At 39.4% G+C, this 23,892-nt stretch overlaps 2 protein-coding genes across 5 annotated transcripts in view; one reads left to right on the top strand and one right to left on the bottom strand.

Annotated features, from left to right (window-relative positions):
• PPP2R2B (protein phosphatase 2 regulatory subunit Bbeta) overlaps positions 1-23,892 on the bottom strand; it is a 713,296-nt gene that overhangs the window by 685,040 nt on the left and 4,364 nt on the right. The gene's annotated exons all lie outside the window — the stretch shown is intronic.
• The window catches only part of STK32A (serine/threonine kinase 32A), a 137,553-nt gene that overhangs the window by 22,581 nt on the left and 91,080 nt on the right, over positions 1-23,892 (top strand). The window contains exons 3-4 of the mRNA XM_086412236.1: positions 16,905-16,960; positions 18,002-18,153. Coding sequence (XP_086268362.1) covers positions 16,905-16,960; positions 18,002-18,153 — 208 coding nt within the window. The remainder of the gene's footprint in view (positions 1-16,904; positions 16,961-18,001; positions 18,154-23,892) is intronic.

A 23,892-nucleotide genomic window follows, 5' to 3' on the forward strand; every position in this document is an offset into this window, starting at 1 on the left:
AACAGTTAGAACTGGACATGGAACAACAGACTGGTTCCAAATAGGAAAAGGAGTTCGTCAAGGCTGTATATTGTCACCCTGCTTATTTAACTTGTATACAGAGTACATCATGAGAAACGTTGGACTTGAAGAAACACAAGCTGGAATCAAGATTGCCGGGAGAAATATCAATAACCTCAGATATGCAGATGACACCATCCTTATGGCAGAAAGTGAAGAGGAACTCAAAAGCCTCTTGATGAAGGTGAAAGGGGAGAGTGAAAAAGTTGGCTTAAAGCTCAACATTCAGAAAACGAAGATCATGGCATCCAGTCCCATCACTTCATGGGAAATAGATGGGGAAACAGTGGAAACAGTGTCAGACTTTATTTTTGGGGGCTCCAAAATCACTGCAGATGGTGATTGCAGCCATGAAATTAAAAGACACTTACTCCTTGGAAGGAAAGTTATGACCAACCTAGATAGCATATTCAAAAGCAGAGACATTACTTTGCCAACAAAGATCCGTCTAGTCAAAGCTATGGTTTTTCCAGTGGTCATGTATGGATGTGAGAGTTGGACTATGAAGAAGGCTGAGCGCCGAAGAATTGATGCTTTTGAACTGTGATGTTGGAGAAGACTCTTGAGAGTCCCTTGGACTGCAAGGAGATCCAACCAGTCCATTCTGAAGGAGATCAGCCCCGGGATTTCTTTGGAAGGAATGATGCTAAAGCTGAAGCTCCAGTACTTTAGCCACCTCATGTGAAGAGTTGACTCATTGGAAAAGACCCTGATGCTGGGAGGGATTGGGGGCAGGAGGAGAGGGGGACGACAGAGGATGGGATGGCTGGATGGCATCACTGACTCAATGGATGTGAGTCTGAGTGAACTCCAGGAGTTGGTGATGGACAGGGAGGCCTGGCATGCTGCGATTCATGGGGTCGCAAAGAGTTGGACACCACTGAGTGACTGAACTGAACTGAATATACTTTATCTAATTTAGTTCCCACCAAAGCCCTAGGAGAAAGGTATCTATTTTAAGGATGAGAAAAAATGGAAGCAAGACTTCCAGGGAGAGATGGTGAGTGAAACACATTCATCTCTCTCCAGTCCTTGGGAATCTGTAGGGCCACCTGTCTCTAGAAGTAGACAAGAAAGGGGGTGCTAATTAAGGAGGATTGCCTAGATATCTATTCAAACACTGGTCAGGTCCTTCTACCACTTTGTCAAAAGAGAGAAACTAGTTATCTGTTCCCCGAACTGTTGTTTACCCTCTGGAGAGGAGGGAAAGACCCGGCCCACTGAGGGCCAGCGGTGCTTTGTGGAGAAAGGAAGAATCAGATAAATGAATGCATGCTGTGTGCACAGACCCTCAGCCCTCTTTCCCATTAGGCTCTGATAACACTGACACCAGGGGCCTCACTCCTCAGACAAACACCAGGTAGAATGTCTTTCCTGGAACTTTTGATCAACCCAAGATGGAAGATATAAGTTAATCAACATCAGAGTTTTCTAACTCAGCATCCTAGCCTTTGCTAAGAGTCAAACTTACTGTGAACAAGTTCCACCCTCATGCTCAGAACTTTAAGAGAGATGTTTAGGTTGTCCCACTTAAAAATGAACAGAAAACCAAGGATTTTCTTTTTTTTTTTTTTTTAATTTTTTTAAAATTTTATTTTATTTTTAAACTTTACATAATTGTATTAGTTTTGCCAAATATCAAAATGAATCCATCACAGATATACATGTGCTCCCCATCCTGAACCCTCCTCCCTCCTCCCTCCCCATACCATCCCTCTGGGTCGTCCCCGTGCACTAGCCCCAAGCATCCAGTATCGTGCATTGAACCTGGACTGGTTTCTCGTTTCATACATGATATTTTACATGTTTCAATGCCATTCTCCCAAATCTTCCCACCCTCTCCCTCTCCCACAGAGTCCATAAGATTGTTCCATACATCAGTGTCTCTTTTGCTGTCTCGTACACAGGGTTATTGTTATCATCTTTCTAAATTCCATATATATGCGTTAGTAGCGGGAAAGGCTTCTAATAGGACTGACAGATACTAAAACACCTGAACAGAAAAAAAAGCAACTTAAGGAAAACTAGCAGAGACATACGAGACTGTGACAAATTTTTTCATGAAAAAATAGGATAACAAGAGAGCAACATTCATAGACCAAAAATTAGTGTAAGAGGAAAAGTTACAACAAGAATGGAAAATCCCAAAGAAGGCTTAGATGACAAATTTAAGGAAATTTCCCATAGTAATGAGCAAACAGAGATAGAAAACAGAAGGGTAAATATAAGAAAATTTAAGAGCCAGTCTAAGAATTCTAGTTTCAAATAACAGTAGGTACAAAAGGAGAGAAAGATAAAGGGAGGAAACCGTCTTATACTAATTTAAGGGAAAAAGAAAAGCCCAGAACTTCTCCAGATTGAATGAATTTATCAAGTGCCCAGCACAACAAATAAAATAAGCCCACATAATCATGAAGTTTCAAACATTCATCACAAATACACGATCCTGCAAGGTCCAGAGAAGACAACTGTTCATCAGAGGTCTGGCATCAAAATAGCTTTAGAGCTAACAGTAACACAAAAAGAAATTAAGGAGGGCCAGGCCAGGCCTCAAAATTTTGAAGGAAAATAATTTCTAGCCTAATATTCAATACTCAGACACACTCTCAATCGAGTGGGAGGAGAATAAACTATTTTGCCTATATGCAAGACTTCAAAAACTTACCTCCCATGCAATTCCCCTTCTTAGAAAACTGTTATAGGATACACTCCACGGAAATAAGAGAATCCAACAAGAGGGAGACAGTGCAGGCACTAAGCAGGGATTCTGTCATTAAAGAAAACCAATGAATGAAAACCCCAGGGAAGAGGGTGATGAGGAGCCCTAGAATGACAGCTGTGAAGCAAAAAAGAATAAACAGTCTAGATTGGAGGGGTCTGGTAGAGATATTTTCAGGAAGATGATCATGTGGTTGATGCACTTGAACATGTTAGAGGGTACTTAGACCACTAGAGAAGTGTTTGAGATTGAATTAGTAAAGAGGATACAGAAAAACAAGCAAATGTAAACAAGACAATTATTAACTCCGGGGGTGGAGGTAAATGTGCAAGAAGGGAAAACCAATCGTGGTTTACTACATTACTCAGGTGTGCATCCTGTTTCCATACTCATAATAATGGAAATATTGAATACTGATCTAATTGAAATCATTATATCAGATACAGCTTATCTTAGAAAGATGGGAGCCTGTTGGGGTAAGGTCAAAAGACCAAGGAATTGAGCTAAATACCTACCTGCCATCTTGAAAATTCATTAAGCAATTCCTAAAACTGACCCAAAAAATATATCCTATTTAGATTATATGGCAGAAACTACTAAATTTATTACCTCAAGAAGTAAGAGTGTTAGCTTCTTGGCCAGGAGAGATTAGAGAGTGAGACAAGTGGATCTCAGGATTAACATCAGTGTTTTATAACAAACCATTTAGAACTCTTTGACTTTTAAACCTGTTTATCCATGTAGAACGGAGAAGGCAATGGCACCCCACTCCAGTACTCTTGCCTGGAAAATCCCATGGACGGAGGAGCCTGGTAGGCTGTAGTCCATGGGGTCGCAAAGAGTCGGACTCGACTGAGTGACTTCACTTTCACTTTTCACTTTCATGCACTGGAGAAGGAAATGGCAACCTACTCCAGTGTTCTTGCCTGGAGAGTCCCAGGGACAGGGGAGCCTGGTGGGCTGCTGTCTCTGGGGTCGCACAGGGTCGGACACGACTGAAGCGACTTAGCAGCAGCAGCAGCATCCATGTAGAAAGACATAGATACATAACTTTGATAAAAATAACAGTGTCTAAAAGAAAACCTAATCAAGATATCAATCATTGTTGTCTTTAGATGATTTTATTTTTCTTCTACTTTTTGTATTTTTATGATAAAAGTTTATTAGTTTTATATAAAGATATTCTTCATTATGAACAAGAAATTGAAGCTCAGAAAAGTCCAGTAAATTTCCTAATTCCATTTATCTTGTAAATGGTAGAGCAAGGATTCCAGTGCAAGTCTTTCTGACTCAAATCATTTTTTATCTTTCATTAAAGCATTCCGTCTTCACTGAAAACCAAGACACAAAATTGTCATGCCACAATCTTTACTCCCCACTCTGAGGCTTCACTGAACCTCTTTCTATACCAAACACTTAACAGTTAATTGCTTTCATTTGTATACTTATTTTCTTATATATATTTATACTCATTTAATTCCAAAAAGATTACTAAAGAATGGGTTCCAAATATATACACACTACAGAAAAATAAAAATGAGGCAGGGGCATTTGGTTATCCAGGTCTCGTGTTTTCACAAATACAACTGAACAAGTCATGCTCAGTTTCCTGAGGATGTCCCTTAGGACAAGGGACATTCCTGAGTCCCTGAGTCCCAAGCTCATTTTGTCTTCCCATCAGTGTCTCCCTCAGTCCTGGGCACAGGGATGCTCAGAGTTTTGGTTGATTTGACTTGCAAGCAAGGCTGTGGCTCCTAGAGGAGTGAGTTGAACTTCTTTACTGCTTGCCATGACTGTCTTAAAAGGGTATAAGTAGCTTTTTTTGGTAACTAAACATTCACCTAATTAATGGAAAACTGGTAAATTCCACCAAAAGAATTATTTTTAGCCAGTGCTTCATATTTTCAGTCCTTTTATTCCCTTTTTGACAAAATGTTCAATGTGCATTCTTAAAAATCAACGGGCAAAGTGACAGCGGGAGGTATACGGAAGGCATGATGGGGCATCCGGAAGACTGTAACTTAGCGTGAGTACCTTCCTGTTGCCATAGTGAGGTACATTTACCTTTGTTTGATGATCATGCAGCACTGACAAAGCAAACATCCTTTGGCTCCTGCTGTTAATTATCCTTCAGCTCCTGGTGCCATGTTCATCCAAGTCCTTGTTTCAGGGCGGTTATTGGTTATGAGGTTGGTGGGGTGGAAAATGGTGGTTCTTGACACTTCTGAGCTCAGAGAATGAGTAAATCAGTTCTTGAGGTGTTTGAGATCTAAATTCAGCGTATACAGAGAAATCTAAAGTTGTTACATTCAAACGGAGACTTTACTGCCTACTCATGAAGAAGCTTTTTAGTAATAGGTTGTTGTTAAGACATTTCTTAGGAGGTACCCATTTTATTTTTTTAATTAATTTTTTAAATTGAAGCATAGTGGATTTACAATAATGTAAGGAGGGACCTATTTTAAATAACAACACACTAGGAAGTCAAATAAAGAAACATATCTTTTAAAAATTTCCTCCTAAGCCATATATATTCTGTTAAACTTTGGTGATGGTACTTCCTTCACTTAGTAAGTATTAATTATATTGATTATGCATGTGCTACCCAACATGGCTCTAGGTGATAATAGATACCATAGTCAACAGGATGAGCCCAGTGTCTGCCTTCAGAGAGGGTATATTCTTGGTACTATCTGTCCTGTGATGTGCCGGTATCATTTTGCCTAATGTTCTGGGGGAAAACATTGGCTTGATACCTCAGTGACTCATCCAGTAACAGCAAAAACAGTAATGATGATACCTCTATTGAGTTTGAACAAAAAACTCTTGACAAGCACCTTTGATATGCCTTATTTCATCTAGTCTTCCTAATATCCTTAGAAGGGATACTAAACGCAATCAGTTGTACAGAGAAGAAAATTTAAACTCAGAGAGGTTAACTAACTTAAAGTTAATAGCTAGTAAACAGTGCAGTCAAAACCCAAACCCAGAGTTTCATGTTCATAACCATGCTAATGTATTACAAAACTTTCAGGACTCATCTATACTATTAAAACCTCAGAACCCACTGGAGCCACACATAGTCAGTTTCAAGTCCAAACCCTACCCCTGGGAGATTTAACATTTTGGGGTCTCTATAACTCATCCATAAAGGAGCAATAATATGATCGCCTTATAGTGTAAGGACCAATTAGGGTAATATACATAAATACTGGATCAGTACCTAGACACGTGCGTGTGCTCAGTTGTGTCTGACTCTTTGTGACCCCATGGACTGTAGCCCGCCAGGCTCCTCTGTCCATGGGATTTTCCAGGCAACAAGACTGGAGTGGGTTGCCATTTTCTTCTCCAGGGGATCTTCCCCACCCAGGGACTGAACCCGCATCTCCTGCGTTGGCAGGCAGACTCTTTACCACTGTGCCGCCAGGGAAGCCCTATACATGGATGTACATAATGATTATAATTATCAACTTTGACCTAAGATGTGTCACAGTGCAGGCAACAGAGGCCTACTGATTATTTCTAAAACGCCATTAATAATTAGCTTCAAATTCATTGAGGACGGGGGCAGAGGTGGAGAGGCTTAAGGCCATGGAAATCAGATAAATAACATTGGCTGAGAGACTCTTCACTCTAGGTTTGGGTCACTCAGTACGTACATCCCTGCCTGCCCTCTACTGCTTGGTTACCTGTTCAGCTCTTACTTTTCTGCGAGGCCCGAATGAAATGCTGCCTTTCCTTGCAGCTCTTTTATCTTATACAGTAGGAAAAAATTTCTCCCACCTTAGAGCTCCATAGCTTTTAGTGGATGAAACAGTGGTTCATAAATCAAGCCCTGCAGACTGGTTCCAGGCAGGTTCTATCAGAATCCCTCAGGGAGTAGATTAAAATACAGATTCTTAAGTCTAGCCTCCTGAGTTTGATTCAGGTGAGGCCCATGAAACTCATTTTTAAACAGTGTTTAAAACATTTTAAGAGTGTTTTCTGTTATTTTGATGGGTGGACACATTTGGGAATCCCTGTGGCACCACCAAGGCTGTCAGTACCTATGTCTTCCTTTACACTGCAGTCATTCATGTGTATGTTTCATACATTTTCCTGGGAGATTATCTTTCTGGTACTCCAATTCAATATAAGGATAAAAATAAGAAGAAACAGAGGAAGTCCCTTGTAACATTTTCCTCACGTCTTAATCCTCTCCCCAATGATGTTTTGGTGCATTCTCAGGACAAAACTGATTTCTTCCCTACAGCAGTGCTGCTGTGTTACTTGGAACTTGAGTGAGTTTTGCTAAAAAACTAAAAATTTAAAAATTACTGGAAGAATATCATGATGCCTCCAGAATAATCGAGATAGGGCCCATCTGGGTATGAAGCTGCATACTTTAATGCTATCAGGGCTCCCTTTTTATTGTATGAGTCTACTTTATTCCGTGTGTTGGTTTCATTTCCTGGGACCTCCTGAACTGTTTTGTTTGTTTGTTTCCATTTGGCCAGTTCTGTTTTTCCTGTGCATAAAGCTTTGTGATAGCAGAGGAAGTGTGCATTTCCAGATCAGAAAACCCTGCATGTGAAGGATGTAGATGGAATGGCTCAGGTCACAGTCCCACTCCCAGACCAGGGCTTCTGGCAAGGAGAGGGGGACAGGATGAGTGACAGACACCAGGGACGCACATGGTTGGTGGGACCACTGTTGTTAAGATAGGATCCATGAAACAGAGATACTGCTTAAGAGGAGAAGCCAGAAAGATGGGCACTGTGGTGAGATAAGGTTTTCCCGGACTCTGGGCCACAGATCCTTCTTTCTCAGGCACCGTTACCTACATGTAATGGGCTGCAGTGAGAACAGCATTTGAGGACAGCTCTGGACTCCACCATTCTCCCCATGCTTACTCTGTGGCCTTGGAAAAAGTCATTACTTCAGGCTGCAGTTTGTTCAGCTTTAAGAAAAGGGCAATAATAGTAGTACTATTTCACTGGATTGATGGGAAATTGAAATAATGTATCTATACAACAGGCTTAGACTAACGCCTGATAATCCTTACAAAAATGTTAGATATTAGCTAGATAGTAACATATTATTTTGTTGTTAGATAATATTAAATATTAACAGATATTAATTATTCTGTTGTCTCACGAGGCTGTTGGCCCCAGGAAAGTAGGCAGCCTTGGCTTGCTTTCTCCCCAGCACAGAGCACAGTGCCTGGTTGTTGCTGTGCAAGCTATCAGCACACGTTGGTTGTCAGTGAACACAGACCAAGTACAGTGAGCGATGTCTGCTCCTGAACTCCACCTAAGTGTCTATTCTGCTGTACTGGGTGGAAGGGGCAGGGATTACACACGCACGCACACACTTCCCCCTGCCCCTCACCCTCTCTCAACTGGAGTGAAGGAACATATGTCACTAGCTAAGCCATTACTGTTTCCATCTTGAATTGACTTTGCCTTCAGAGAATTCTAGCCTGCCCAGTGTCATATTTAAGCAGCCAGTGTGTGTGCTGAATCAATTGGGACCAAATAACATGGGTACTTAACATCGTGCAATATAAGTGGAGTGTTTACTAAATAAACTGTCACCATAAGCAAGATATGGAGGGCTGGCTTCAAGAGGATATTCTCCCAAAGCACTTAAAAGTATCCAGTTATTAGCAATCACTTTGTCATGACAGCATGCAAGGAGATGATCAATTGTTTTAACTTTTTATTTTAGTAGTAGCAGGAGTTTTTAGAATTGTTGGAATTTGGAAACTTTTTTGTTCTGTATATCTTGAATATATACAACATAATTTATTCTAAGGTTATATTTTAGAAGATGTCAAAAGCTATTAAAATACAAGTACATGCTTTTAACCAAAAAAAAAAAAAAAAAAGCCTTTTAAAAAAAGATCTAAGTCCAGAAGAACAAAAAGGGAAAGATTAATACATTTGACTATATAAAATTGGACTCTATAAAATATAAATTTAACACTTAAGTTTTCTACATTGTTAAAAATGTTTTAAAGTCAAAAGCCAAATGGACAGCCTAGAAAAATATGCCTGAGATGTACTAGAGAGAAAGTTAATATACTTAGCATTTTAAATTCACTTGCAAATCAATAAAAATAATAACTCATTAAAAAGAAGAAAAATATGTGAATAGGCAGTCCTTTGAAAAAATAAATGTAAATGAAGATATGAGACTTCACTCATTAGAGAAATACAGCTGACCTTTGAACAACAATTTGTGGTCCACTAATACTTGGATTTTTTTCAATAAATATATATCACAATAGTACACAATCTACCTTTGACTGAATCCATAGATATGGAACTCAAATATGGAGGAAACTTAGATATGGAGGGCAGAATGATAAATTACATGTAGAGTTTTGCTTAGAGCAGGGTTGGCACCCCAGCTCCCCACCACGTTCTTCAAGAGTCAATAATTCAATTTTTTTTATTTGCTAGATCAAGGACAGTTGATATCACAGTGTTGGCAGGGCAATGGACAAGCTAACACAAGCTAAGTAATGGACACATTACTGAATGAAGGAGATTTGGTATAACATCTTTGAGGAGCTATTTACAGTATCTTTTAAATTGGAAAATCCATTCTATATTTGTCCCAGAAGTTCTACTTTTATTGACAGCCTACAACATATGCACGTAAGCTGATCAAGGATGTTTGTGAGATTATTGCAGGTAATAACAGGTAATCAAATCATCTTTGGAAGTCCATCAATTGGCTAAATCTTTTATGGTATATTTATGCAAGAAAATTCAAAGAAGCTATTTAAAATAATTATATATAGAGCTATATGTAATGGTATGAAAGGACAGAAACAATTATGTAGAAAGTGCTTATAATCTACAATCATATAGGAATGCTATTATCTTGCTATTGCTATCAGAATACATGTAGTATGCAGGGAAAAAAATCTCTTGACAGATACAGAAGAATTGGTTAACAGTAATTGCCTTCTAGGAATAGAACTAAAATTTTGGAAGGGAAGAATACTTCATTTTCTCTAAATAACTGTACTTTTTATCATTTGTAATTTTTAGTTTTCAGTGGGCCAGACATTATACTTCTGACATTATACCTCATCTTCAAAACCACCTGTGAGTCAAGTTTAATGAGCTCTGTTTTACAGATGGGGATCTTGTGATTTAGAAAAAAAATCCAGTAACTTATCTAAGGTTCCACTGCTGGTGTCCTTTTTCTCTCATCAATAGAAAGGTTCACAGAAATATCTAGAAGGGTGGTTCTCAGAAATCTCACACATGTTCATGATTTGGTACTTATGAAGGCTGGCATCTTTTAAAGGAAAAAAATAAAATTTTCCAAATATTTCTACCTCAAAAGGAGAAAAAAGAATGGCTTTTCTGCTTTACTTTCTAGAATGTTTTTCTCCCAAATTCCAAATGTCAGGGTGGTATAACAAAATCTAAAAAGTGTTTCCTGTTTTCTTTCCTTCAACACTGTTTATAGACCAGAATGTTGAGATGAAAAGAGGTAGAAGGAAGGAAATAAAGAGTATCAGCCCTGGAGCCACCATCAGTAGACTTCTGTTTAGGAAAAGACTTGGGAAAGCCCGACTTGTGATTCTAGAAGGAAACACAAAGCAGTCTCACCTTGCTTCCCCCCATTCTACCTCTGGGATGGGTGGATACACAGTAATAATAACTGTAAGACAACTATAAAAACATAGATAAGAGTGCGGGTCCAGGATCAGAAAGGTGTATATGAATTTACATGATGGTGAGTTGCTTCTGTCCACTCCTCCACTCAAGTACTGAGTGTGACTTTGTGGCAACAGTCAACCGCTGTCCCCTCAGTTAGTCCTACTGGACATGTGACTGATAAATTTGACCTGCCATTGAGCTGAGTATGATTTTAGTGCTTAAACTTTTGTTTCTCACTCAATGGTCCTTAAATGCAATTCATGAGCTTCCTTGGGTGCTCACAGAAGGTAAAAAAAATACTGGGTTGGACTTTTTAACAGACTGTCTTGATTTTCAAATGGGGTACCTTCATAGAGAATTTACATATGTAGTTTTGACTAAACAAGGTTTTGCTTACTTTCTGACTTGTGAAACTAATCCCAAGATAAGTGATTCACTGTACTAGTAATGCTGTGCTGTGCTTAGTTACGCAGTCATGTCCGACTCTTTGAGGCCCATGGACTGTAGCTGGCCAGGCTCCTCTGCCCACGGGGATTCTCCAGGCAAGAATACTGGAGTGGGTTGCCATGCCCTCCTCCAGGGGATCTTCCCAACCCAGGGATCAAACCCAGGTCTCCTGCATTGCAGGGAGATTCTTTACCATCTGAGCTGCCAGGGAAGCCTATACTAGTTATAATTATTATTTAATCTCTAGGCTAAGCATGCCTATCTATAAAAACCATAAGGTTATTTCAAGGATACAATGAGACATACAAAGGAAATGTATGTAACATGTTCCTGATGCATACAGACTTTGTGTCTGGTTGATTAGTGGAGAATGTACACCTATTCAAAAGAAAAACTCTAAAGGAAGTCCTTTTAAAATACTTAGTTTTTAAAATACTACATGTGGTATCATAACATTAGGATCCATTCAACTTTGTCTGTTAACCTGATATACCTCCAGGATACTCTAGTGACATGATGGTCACTAAGACTGGGGTAGAAGGCCAATGTGAAAGCAAGACTCTGGAGCAGAGGAAGAAGGTGTAGGAAGTTGAGCTGCTATTGCCTGTTGGTTTCCCATTAGGCCACATTCCCTGGCCTAGCCTCAGCGTAAATGAGAACCAGGTTTTGTCTCTCCCTATTCTCAACCACTCGGAGAAGGCAATGGCACCCCGCTCCAGTACTCTTGCCTGGAAAATCCCATGGATGGAGGAGCCTGGTAGGCTGCAGTCCATGGGGTCGCGAAGAGTCAGACATGACTGAGCGACTTCACTTTCACTTTTCACTTTTCATGCACTGGAGAAGGCAATGGCAACCCACTCCAATGTTCTTGCCTGGAGAATCCCAGGGACGGGGGAGCCTGGTGGGCTGCTGTCTATGGGGTCACACAGAGTCAGACACGACTGAAGTGACTTAGCAGCAGCAGCAGCAGCAGCAGCAGCAGCAGCAGCAGCAGTAGTACTAGTAAAAGTAATTAGTTCCAGTTCATATTCTAAGTACTTTACATATGTACTCATTTCATCTTGCTACAAACCCTATGAGGTATATATTATTTTCATCCCTATTTTACTGATGAAGAAACAGAGCATAAAAGTAAATTGCCAGGATTGCACAACTATTAAGTGTAGGAGCTGGAATTTGAACATGGATATTCTGTCTCCAGAGACTGTTTTTAATCTCAGGGGTTGGCAAACTTTTTGTAAATATTATTTTTAAAATCCTTTAAAAATATAGAACCAATCGTAGCTCACAGGAGGTACAAAAACAAGTTGCAGGCCCACTGTGGCTTGTGGGCCATTTGTAATCTGTTAGGTAATACTGTACAGGTTGACCAAACTTTTAAGCACACAGTGGATACGCTGTCCCATACTCCTTTAAGGCAAACCCTACATGCCTATAATAGGATTTCTGTTGACAATACAATCCACAGTTCTGACGTCACCTCTCTCGTTTTGTCTGAATTTTGAGGCTTGGTTGCCTTTTCCATCAGCCTTCCTTCAAATTAGTAATGCTGTTGGACAACTACATGGATAGTATAAGAGCTTATTTTCCATTCGCTTTCAACCTGTTATTGGCTTCTCTCAGTTATTGGGTGTATTATTATTCAGGGAAGTGACTTTAGGCACTATGGCATCAGACTGGAGTCAGTTCTTTCTTTGATTAACTAGAAATAAAGGCATAAATAAGATGCAGTTTCTCTAAAATTTTAAAATTGTCACTTTTCTGGGACTTAACCTGACATTAATTGACAGTTCTGCTAGTAGAAATTTATCAGTAACCTAGCATCTAATCCTTTATTATTTTCATTAAAGCTTAAAATGGCTTAGACAAGGTTCATGAAATGGATTAATATCACAATGGAAGCTCATACTTCTAGGTATCTGCTATATATTAATACTTGGAGATGCAAAACATCATCAGAACATTTTAAGCTAGGCTGCACATGAAGGAACCACTGTGAGTTACTAGATTTGCTAGAGGTGAAATCTTGGGCTTGCAAATAAATCTTGATTTGTTTTTTTTTTAACACTTATGTAGTTCATGAAGTCTAACTCAGCTTCATGTAATGAGTGTCAGGAAATCATTGCATTGGTTATTTCAATTTGAAACTTAAGAGGAAACTTATAAAAGAGTTTTTCAATTTATGTTGACAAGTCATATTAAAATATAGACAAAAAATTACCTCTTGATACAGTACATATCCATCTACATACATTATGCAAAACCAAAACAGAAGTTTCAGAGTCAATACTACTGTAACTACATTTAAGACATTTTTGTTATTTTCTTATCTACTCTATCCCATTTGATTTTTTAATGCTTTTTACTACCATGAGTTGCCAGGAAAACAAAGGTGAAACAAAGATTACTAAGCAACATATAATCTCTGCCCTCACAGAGTTTCTCATGTAGCAAATAAACTCAGAACCAAGGAGTTTGGGAAATAACATAGTCAAGTGAATGACTTAAGTAAATAGTTTTATTAGCATTTTTCCATATAAAAGGGTATTTTCTTGTCTAGAAGGATCAGTCCTTTTTTTTTTTTTTTTTTTTAACAGATGAGAAAATAAACACTCAGAATTTGTCATTCAGGCTTAAAGACTTAAGTGTAAGACAAGACATCGTAAAACTCCTAGAAGAGAACATAGGGAAAACATCCTCTGACATAAACTGTACCAGTGTTTTAAGACAGTCTCCCAAGACAGCAGAAATAAAAGCAAAAATAAGCAAATGGGACTTAATCAAACTTACAAAGTTTTGCACAGCAAAGGAAACCATAAACAAAACAAAAAGACAGCCTACAGACTAGAAGAAAATATTTGTAAACAATGCAACCGACAAGGGCTTAATTTCCAAAATACACAAACAGCTTGTACAACTCAACAACAAAAAAACCAAACAACCCAATCAAAAAATGGACAGAAGACATTAATAGACATTTCTCCAACAAAGACATACAAATGTCCTATAGGAACGTATCAAGGTGCTCATCATCACTAATTATTCAGTTCTGTCACTCAGTCGTGTCCGACTCTTTGCGACCCCATGAATCGCAGCACGCCAGGCCTCCTTGTCTATCACCAACTCCTGGAGTTCACTCAAACTCATGTCCATCAAGTCGGTGATGCCATCCAGCCATCCCATCCTCTGTCGTCCCCTTCTCCTCCTGCCCCCAATCCCTCCCAGCATCAGAGTTTTTTCCAATGAGTCAACTCTTCGCATGAGGTGGCCAAAGTATTGGAGTTTCAGCTTTAGCATCATTCCTTCCAAAGAACACCCAGGACTGATCTCCTTCAGAATGGACTGGTTATTAGACAAATGCAAATCAGAACTACAAGGAGAGACTAAAAACCAGCCAGAATGGCCATTATTAAAAAGTTTATTTATGTGAAGGGCTAATTCACTGGAAAAGACTCTAATGCTGGGAAAGACTGAGGGCAAGAGGAGAAGAGGGCGATGGACTATAAGATGTTTGGATGGCATCACTGACTCAATGGACATGAATTTGAGCAAACTCAGGGAAATAGTGAAAAACAGGGAAGCCTGGCATGCTGTGGTTCACGGAGTAGCAGAGAACTGGACACAAGTTGGTGACTGAACAGCTATAAACAACAAATGCTAGAGAGGGTGTGGCGAAAAAAGGAACTCTCTTACACTACTGGTGGCAATATAAATTGGTGCAGCCTCTATGGAAAACAGTACAACGGTTCCTCAAAATACAGATTTGCCATATGATCCAGCAATCCCATGCCTGGGCATTTATCCGGACAAAACTATAGTTCTAAAAGATATAGGCAACCTTATGTTCATAGCAGCACTATTTACAATAGTCAAGACATGGAAACAATCTAAATGTCCACTGACAGAGGACTGGATAAAGAAGATGTGGTATACTTATACGATGGAGTATTACTCAGGTTTAAAAAAGAATGAAATGATGCCATCTGCAGAAACATGGATGGACTATATATCAGACTAAGTGAAGTCAGACAAAGACGATCATATGATATCACTTTTATGTAGAATCTTTAAAAAGTGATATAAATGAACATATTTATGAAAGAGAAACAGATTCAGACAGAGAGAACAGACTTGTGGTTGCCAAGAGGGAAGAGTAGGAGTGGGAGGGATGAATTGGGAGTTTGGGATTAGCAGATACAAGCTATTTTATATAAAATGGATAAACAACAAGGTCCTACTGCAGTACAGGATACTACATTCAGTATTATGTGATAAACCATAATAGAAAAAATATGAAAAATATAGAGAGATGCACAACTGAATCATACTGCTGTATAGGAGAAATTAACATGACACTTTGCTGCTGCTGCTGCTAAGTCGCTTCAGTCATGTCTGATTCTGTGTGACCCCACAGACGGCAGCCCGCCAGACTCCACCGTCCCTGGGATTCTCCAGGCAAGAATACTGGAGTGGGTTGCCATTTCCTTCTCCAATGCATGAAAGTGAAAAGTGAAAGTAAAGTCGCTCAGTCGTGCCTAACTCTATTGACTATAATTCAATAAAATATTAAAAAATAGTTTGTCATTTATCAGAGTTATACCATTTTTTTCAGGTTAAATCCAGAATTATTTATGATAGACATGCTGTCTCACATGATTAAATGGCTCTTTTTTTGGCTGAAATAAAGTGAGTTTTGTGTTAAGTAATGATTATGAAGTCACATTATAAAAATATTTCAACCTTGAGAAAGCTTGGAAGATGAGTGGTTCCGTTACTCATCTGTCTTTCCTTCAAAAGGAGCTAATCTGATTAATTTTGAAATCAATAAATCATGTCTTTTAAAGAGAAGAATAGAACCTTTTAGTATTTTGCAATTTTTTCTGATTTAATTCTTAAAAGCCCTCATTTGAAATTTAACTTATCTAAATCCTTATTTCAAAAACCAGGAAAGATAGTGGACATTTTCTCAAGGTCATCAAGGCACATAACCAAAGCTTGTCACCTTTCTGGAAGAATCTATGCTTTGTTCTCTTCACCAAGCATTTCTTGAGCACTGAACCAAGAGACCATGCTATCATAAACTAAATATTTATTGCTTCTGAGTCCTGGAAGGAAATTTTTTTTTTTAATTGACATATAGTTGCTTTAAAATGTTTTAGTTTCAAGTATACAACATAGTGATTTAATATTTTTATAGATTATACTCCATTTAAAGCTAAGGGGTGGAAATGGGATTTTTTTTTTTGCGGGGGGTCCACGTCATGTGGCATGTGGGATCTTAATTCTGTAATCAGGGATCAAACCCGAGTCCCCTGCAGTGGAAGCAATGAATCCTAAGCACTGGACTGCCAGGAATTCCCTCAGGGTGGAATATTTAAATGGCGGATGCAAAAGATCTTCTCAACTTCAAATGAATTTTATAAAATAGACTTTAATGCTCATATTTATCCTCCTCTGTTAGATATTTATGCCTTGGGGATCAACTCATTCTATAAACTTACATGGGTAATAGCTTCCTACTTGGGAAAATTGAAATCATTTTGACACATGAAAGAGTGGTTGTAATGAGAAACAGACAAGGAGAAGATTTTTAAAGTGCAGACCCTTAGTGGCAATGTATGCACAGAGGACCAGGTCTTTGGCCACCTACGTGAAACCCGTTATACACAGTTAGATCCCCACGGCATCTGTCCTTCTTAACATTCAGTGAGAGTTTTAATTGTCCATTCATTTAGTGACTATTTAATCCATCAGAGTCTCACTATGGAGCCCTCACTGGACCACAGTCTCCGAAAAGTAGAGACTCAATTTCTACTCTATTATTTCTATAGCCCCTAGTACAAAGCCCTGTGATTAAGTGTTCAAGAAATGTCTACAGATGAATGAATGGTCATGTTAAAGTAGTCTAGAATGTTGTTTACATAAGGTACTTAAGTTTAGTTCAATCTTTATATATTACTCATTAGTTACTAAAGAGCAACTGAATTACTCACGATGTTCTTTTTGTTTTACAGTCAACTTTGACCACTTTGAAATTTTGCGAGCCATTGGAAAAGGCAGTTTCGGGAAGGTAAGAACCAAAATGATTAACCACTAGCAGAGTATGTAGCTCAGAGAGCCCAAGAATGTTCAGATGAGTTACTGGGACTACAATAAATATGAGGTGTTTTTATAATGAGTTTTTATAAAAGTATTACCACACTTTGAACAAAGTATGTGACAGGCAGCTACATAACAAACATGTATGCTTTCAGAATTATCTCAAAGACAAATCAGTTTACTCCCTGGAGTTTCACACTTTCTCTATGGTAACAGGAAGAGTAAGGTTTCATAATCATTTTCAAATTGTACCAGTATCTTCAGTAACAGTTATCTTGTCAGTGTAAGAATTAAATCTTTCCATGAAGGATAGAAGCTGATTTCTGTTTTCCCCAGTTGTACCATATTTTTTTCTTTTTTAAAGACCTACTGTAAAAAAATAAATAAATAAAAAACCTACCATAAAACATATACATTCAGTCTAATTTTTTATAAGAAACTTCCAGATTCAAATCCCGATTAGTTTCTTTGTGGAGACAAACATAACAATATCTCATATTTCATATTGAACTTGCATTTTAGAACACCTTCTGTCGACTTTATCTGGCATTATATGAACCTCTTAAAGAATTTTATAAACATGGACATCATTGTGTTTTCCCCAGTGCTTCAAGCCCTTTTTGGTTATATCACTTGTGGTTGCTAAAAGAAGTTCTTTGCACAATATTGTTCATCTTAACATTGAGCCATGTCCATTTCACTCATTAAAATCTGAATAAAAATGTCATTTGTTATTTGAAGATTCCTGACATGGAGGAAGTTATTTTCGCCCAATATGTTGTCTTAAAAATCCCCCAAAGCAAAAACAAGCAAACTTGTTCGAGAAAGGAGAGATTTAGAAATTGACTTGGTACAGGGGAAGGAAAAAGAAATCAGAGCTAGGTGGCAACTTTAACATCAGAGAATTTGCACATGACAGGGCCTCCAAGCGATGCTCACCAGTCTTGCGCTGTCTCATGCCCACAATCCATCACCTCCCTAACCACGTTCTCACTCCGGCTGGCACCATTAGGTCTGCATCGTACAGAAGAATGATACCAAGAAGATGTATGCGATGAAGTACATGAACAAACAGAAGTGCGTGGAGCGCAACGAAGTGAGGAATGTCTTCAAGGAGCTCCAGATCATGCAGGGACTGGAGCACCCTTTCCTGGTTAATTTGTGGTGAGTGGTTTTCCTGGACATTTAATGGGACAGTCCTGCCTTCACCCCAACCCTGTTACATAAACACACCCTGATTTCTACATGTGCATTTGCAAAACCCTCATTAGGATCTTCGTGGGACTTTCATTCACCTTGGTTTCTCTTTTCTAAAGAAACAAAATTGTTATAAATACTGTTCAGTTGCTGTATATCCCCTTGTCCTTGAGGTCAGTATTCTTTTAAAGCAGGGGTCCCCAACCCCTGGTTAGGAACAGGGCCACACAGCAGGAGGTGAGTGAGCTTCACCTGTATTTATAGCCACTCCCCATTGCGCACATTACTGGGAGCTCCTCCCCCTGACAGATCAGCAGCGGCATTAGATTCTCATAGGAGCATGAACCAAACTATGCTTGAATCTTCCCCAAACCATTTCCCCCCACCCCCATCTGTGGAAAAATTGTCTTCTACTAAACCAGTTCCTGGGCTTCTTTGCTGGCAGATAACCTGGGTTCGATCCTTGGGTCAGGAGGATTCCCCTGGAAGAGGGCATGGCAACCCACTCCAGTATTCTTGCCTGGAGAATCCCATGAACAGAGGAGCCTGGTGGGCTACGGTCCATAGGGCCACAAAGAGTCAGAAGTGACTAAGCAACCCCAAACTGGTCCCTGGTGCCAAACAGATTGGGGACTGCTGTTGAAAGCACTGTCATTTAATAGGCTGACAAGGAATGAGTTCAGATGTTTTCTCACTCATTACATCTTTTTCCCCATAATTGTGGGGCAGGGACTCTGAGTGTGAAGTATGGCATCGCTGGTGGACATGAAGTTGATTGTTAGGACTTGTACAAAGCGCCTTCTCCTTAAAGTGATGGGCAAGCAACCTGATTTCCTTGCAGCCTACTTCTTAAGCAGCCATATACGCACCCATGAGTTGGAAAAAGATAGGTGCTGCCTTTCTCCTCAAACCAGCTTTAACACAACTGGAGCTAATTTATGTCAGTAGCTAGACATTACATGACTGATCTGCTCTTAAAGCCATTATCATAATCCAAGGCTTAGAAAATGGCAGAGAGGCTTGCATTATCTATTACTTCAAGGTCTTTATGTGGCTGGCTCATTTTCCTCTATATTTTAATGCATCCATTATATTAAGAGCCAGTTCTTCAGTATGACTGTTATTTAAATATGCATACCAAGCAGTTCTTACTTACTAGTGAAGGAAAAAAAAACTCCCCCCCCTTTTTAGTTAGAGAATACTAATGGAAAAATCATTAAAATGTCACTGTGCGTTTAGGGAGATTCTCCGGAGGAATCAGTGCATAAAAGCCTGTCTCCATCTTTGATTAATACAGCTCACTTCATACACAATTTGCTGAAAGCCTCTGTGCTGCAGTTGAAAAGAAGATGGTTGTATGTGACTTGGAAATAGGTCTATTAGGGTTTATGCACTTCTCAGACATAGGGAAGTTAATTTAAATACAGCTTCAGTGTATTTAATCAGTAATTTAGACTGGCCTATTCACAATGCTGCCATGTAAAGAGTTCAATGGATGCAGCTCTTTCTTTCCCATCCTTAACAATCATCAAATTGCCTTTTTCCTCTCTCTTCACAATGATGAGCCTCCCTTTGTTCAGAGTCACACTGTCCTTTTTCAAAAGTTCAAGCAGCTAATTTTCTTCTTTTAAGAGCAGGAACCCTTCATAAGGACACACTTAGCATTTTACTCTCTCATGCTTGTCTCTCATTGCCGAGTAGGCCAAGTTGATTTCACTCAGTTCCCCTCTTTTTAAATAACATGAGTGTTATAAGACTTGAAGCTGGCCAAAGGTTATAGATTTTGCTTTGCTTACTTGGTGTCATTCTAGACGACATTCTCTTCTCCGTGAATGTGATAACAGGACATATATTCTACTCTGCCCTTCTTCTCACCCTGACACTGAATCCTGCGTTAGAACCTGGGGCACCACTAACACTGATAGAAGAGAGGAGAGACTCCTTATCCCATGATTCTAGTGCCACATTCAGTACTGGAAACTGGGAGGGGCATTCCTAAACAGAGAGCGGCCCTTTTGTCCTTCAAACCTTGAGATAAGTCTTCAGAAAGCATCTTTATTCCTTCTAATAAATACCTTAATCAGTATAGCATAGTGAATATAAGTGCCTCTTTGCACAACTCTTAAGTACCTTGTAATATTTCAGGAGGTGTGGTTATGAGTAACTTACTTCAAAATTCTTAAGTCCCATTGTTAGAATGGGTTAATGTGTGCAATTTGGTTGTTTCTGTGAATGAAGTGTGGTCAAGAGCTATGCCCACTGCCCAGAACATAGTATGTTACAAATGGTAGTTCTTACTTTCCTTGCTCCATTAAGTTATAGCATTCTGAACGTGCCCATCACCAACAGCCAGCGTGGACCCCAAAAGACAACTTTGAAGGGTACTTGGCCCCACAGCATCAGGGCAGGTTGTCTGTATGGTGGCACTCACATGCCAACTCATTCCCTATAAAAGCTTATGCTTTTGTTTTTTCCACATTTATTTTGTGAATCAAAGAAAAAAATATCTCCAGTGTGTTATATACAATTTAATCAAGATTTTTATGTCCTGGTTTAACTAGACTGAGCTTTACATCCCCAGAACTTCAGGAGCTGGTTTTCTTAAGAAGCATCATATGATAAAATTACAGCAATATTTTCTTTAAAAAACTCCTCTGTACCCATTTATGTAGTCTGTTTTGCTGATATGCTCTGTAGGCCTGTCAATACTACTTATAATAATCTTCTCATGGATGCTCAAAATGTCCTTGTCCTCTGGGGATGTTCAGAAAATTCTGGTTTTCGGGATGAAAGAAAACACAAGGAGGCTTTACACTAATGTTAAGAAGTTGGCTTATGAATATACTAATATAAACATATACACATATTACCTTTGAAAATGTTTCCGCTCATGGCAACTTGAAAAACAGAAGAACACAGTGAAAAATGAAAACTCTCCAATAATCCTATCACCTTGAAATGACCACTCCTAACAGTGTGTACTTCCAGTAAAATGTCTGTATTTGATGATGCATGGGTCCCATTCATTCCTTCTTTCATGTATAGATTTCCTGAGCACCACAATTCATAATTAGGGTTGCCAGACACAATCCAGGATGCACAATTAGATTTGAATTTCTGATAAATAACCAGTACCTTTTGGTATATGTCCCAAGTATCACACAGGACATTTTTAACTAAAATAGAAATTCAGATAATGAGTAAGTTTTTAAATGGGCATCTTGTATTTGCTCACTCCGGGGACCCTCATTGTAACACAAATCCATACTGTGGAGATGCAGTGGTGAGCACAAGCAGAGAGACTTGCTCACCCACACATTACCAATAACTATGAGAGGCTGCTATTAATCAGGAGGCAATGAATATATCAACTGTGAGAAGTGCATGGGCGGTCTGCGTGCACATATGGGTTTCAGGGGAGGAAGGTCACTAATCCGGGAGCAGCAGTGTTAAGAGTGGAAGAACCTGATGAATTAAAATCCAACCTCCCCAGCCTCCAAAGAGTTGGCCCCACCCAGAACACGGTCATCAGATAAAGGTTATGTTAGAAAGTGAAGGCTGCCATTCAGGGCTGGTATCCAAGAAAAGCAAATACCTTCTTCCCTTGAGCCCCTCCCCAGGGGCCTCTAACAAAGCCTTGGCAACCCATACCCGAGAACCAATCGCCCCAGACCTGCCCAGCACAGCAGATCCCCAGGTGGCTTTTGTTAATTGGAATTAAGCCTGCAGCTGCACACAGCTGCTCCCTCTGCTCTCCTAGCCTGGCTCTCCTGTTCCTGTGAACTCCCAAGGGTCCGCATGTGGTTTCAGGAAATGAGGAGAGGAGATTGTCTGTATTAAGTGAAAAGGACCATTTGTCCTGGGAGTGCGAAAAGGGAGCCCTGGGAGATGGCTCAACACAGCCTCATGAATGGGTTCCCTGGAACCAGACTCCATCCTGTGTGACTCAGAGCCCTGGCACCCGTCACAGATCAGAGACCCTGAGAACGCAGAGTGGCCTTCAGAGTCCTGGCATCAACATAATAGCTCCTATTACTTTGGGTTTTACAGATATGATGTTATGTATTCATCCCAGCAACCTATGTGGATAAATATTATTTTTCCCATTTTACACCCAGAGAAACGGAGGCTGAGAGAGGTTAAGCCATTCCCCAGAGTCTCACAGCCAGGACTCAAACCCAGGAATCCGGACTTCAAAGCCCCTGCTCTTCCTGCTGAACTCTCCCGTCCCCTACAGACATCTTGGGAGACTCTTACAAAATATGTAAGGAAATTCGATTGATTTTGTCGCTCATTCTCCACACCCCACAAGAATACAAACTCCATAAGGCAGGTCTGTCCACTGTTCACTCTCCTGCTCCTTACAGTAATGGTGGCCACCTCACAGGAAGGGCTGAATAAATCTCTGTTGCATCAGCAAATGAATGAACGGCCAAAGTGAATTAGCAGCGGGACTAGGCTTCTGCCTCCTGTGTTTCCTCGCTCTTTTCCCATCACGCCTCTGCCACCTCTCCCGCACTCACTAACAGCCCCATATTGTCGTGCCTGTTCCAGGTTCTTTGTTGGCCCTGAGGTCAGAGGGACCGGAGTTTGAATCCGTCTCACCACTTGCTAACTATGTAAATGAAGCAATTTACATTTTGTGTTTTGCTTGGTTTCTTCATCTATAATCGGGAATGACAGCAATCTCCATAGCAGAAGGTACTACTTATGAGTAAGAACATGTATATAAAGCATCTCAGACACAGTAAATGTTTAACAACAGCTTTAAACAAACAACTCTGAGGCCCCTCCCAGAAATGAAATGACTCCCTTCCCCCATGGCCAGAAATGATTCTAAAATTTCTCAGGTGGACAAATGTGCCTGAACATGAGCTGGCTTGGGCATTACAAAGTCTTTTGTTCTAAAAACTTAACTCAGTTTCTTTGACTATAAAATAAATGTTTTGGTATAAAATACAGAAAGTTCTAATGAAAATAATAAATACCCATATGTCATCTCTCAGAAGTAATTGTAATAGTTATCTTTATAACTATAGTTATATTTCAGTTCAGTTGCTCAGTCGTGTCCGACTCTTTGAGACCCCATGAATCGCAGCACGCCAGGCCTCCCTGTCCATCACCAACTCCCGGAGTTCACTCAGACTCACGTCCATCGAGTCAGTGAGTTATGCTTTAACAAATTACCACACAAAAACAACACCAAATTACCACAAACTTAGTGGTTTAAAACAACATGAATCGAAGAATTTGAGGTTAAAGCTATTTTCATAGTATAATGAAACATTATTTTTCTTTTGCCCTGCACAGTTATTTGCACTGAAAGTTCACAAACAGACAAAACTAATCAGAACAACAATTACCTATGGAATGTAGAGATTAACTAGAAGGTAGTATTAACTAGATTACTAGATTAACTAGAAGTAGTAGAAAAGTGAGTGATTGAGAGGTTCTATTATCTTTACTGTGGTGTTGCTCATATGAGAATATATATTTGTCAAAGTTCATTATATTTTACACTTAATATTTGTGCATTCACTATAAATGAATTTTCCCTCATTAAAAGAATATAAATTTTTATATTTCATAAATACAAAAATATAAATGTAAAAGAATATAAATTAAAAAACACACAAATGTATTATCTTACAATTTTGGAGGTTAGAAGTGCAAACTCAGTCTTAACTGAGCTAAAATCCAAGCTGT

The sequence above is a fragment of the Bos grunniens genome, chromosome 7, assembly GCF_055505025.1.
Source record: "Bos grunniens cultivar Pamir isolate PY7600 chromosome 7, Bosgru_T2T1.0, whole genome shotgun sequence".
NCBI classification, from domain to species: domain Eukaryota; kingdom Metazoa; phylum Chordata; class Mammalia; order Artiodactyla; family Bovidae; genus Bos; species Bos grunniens.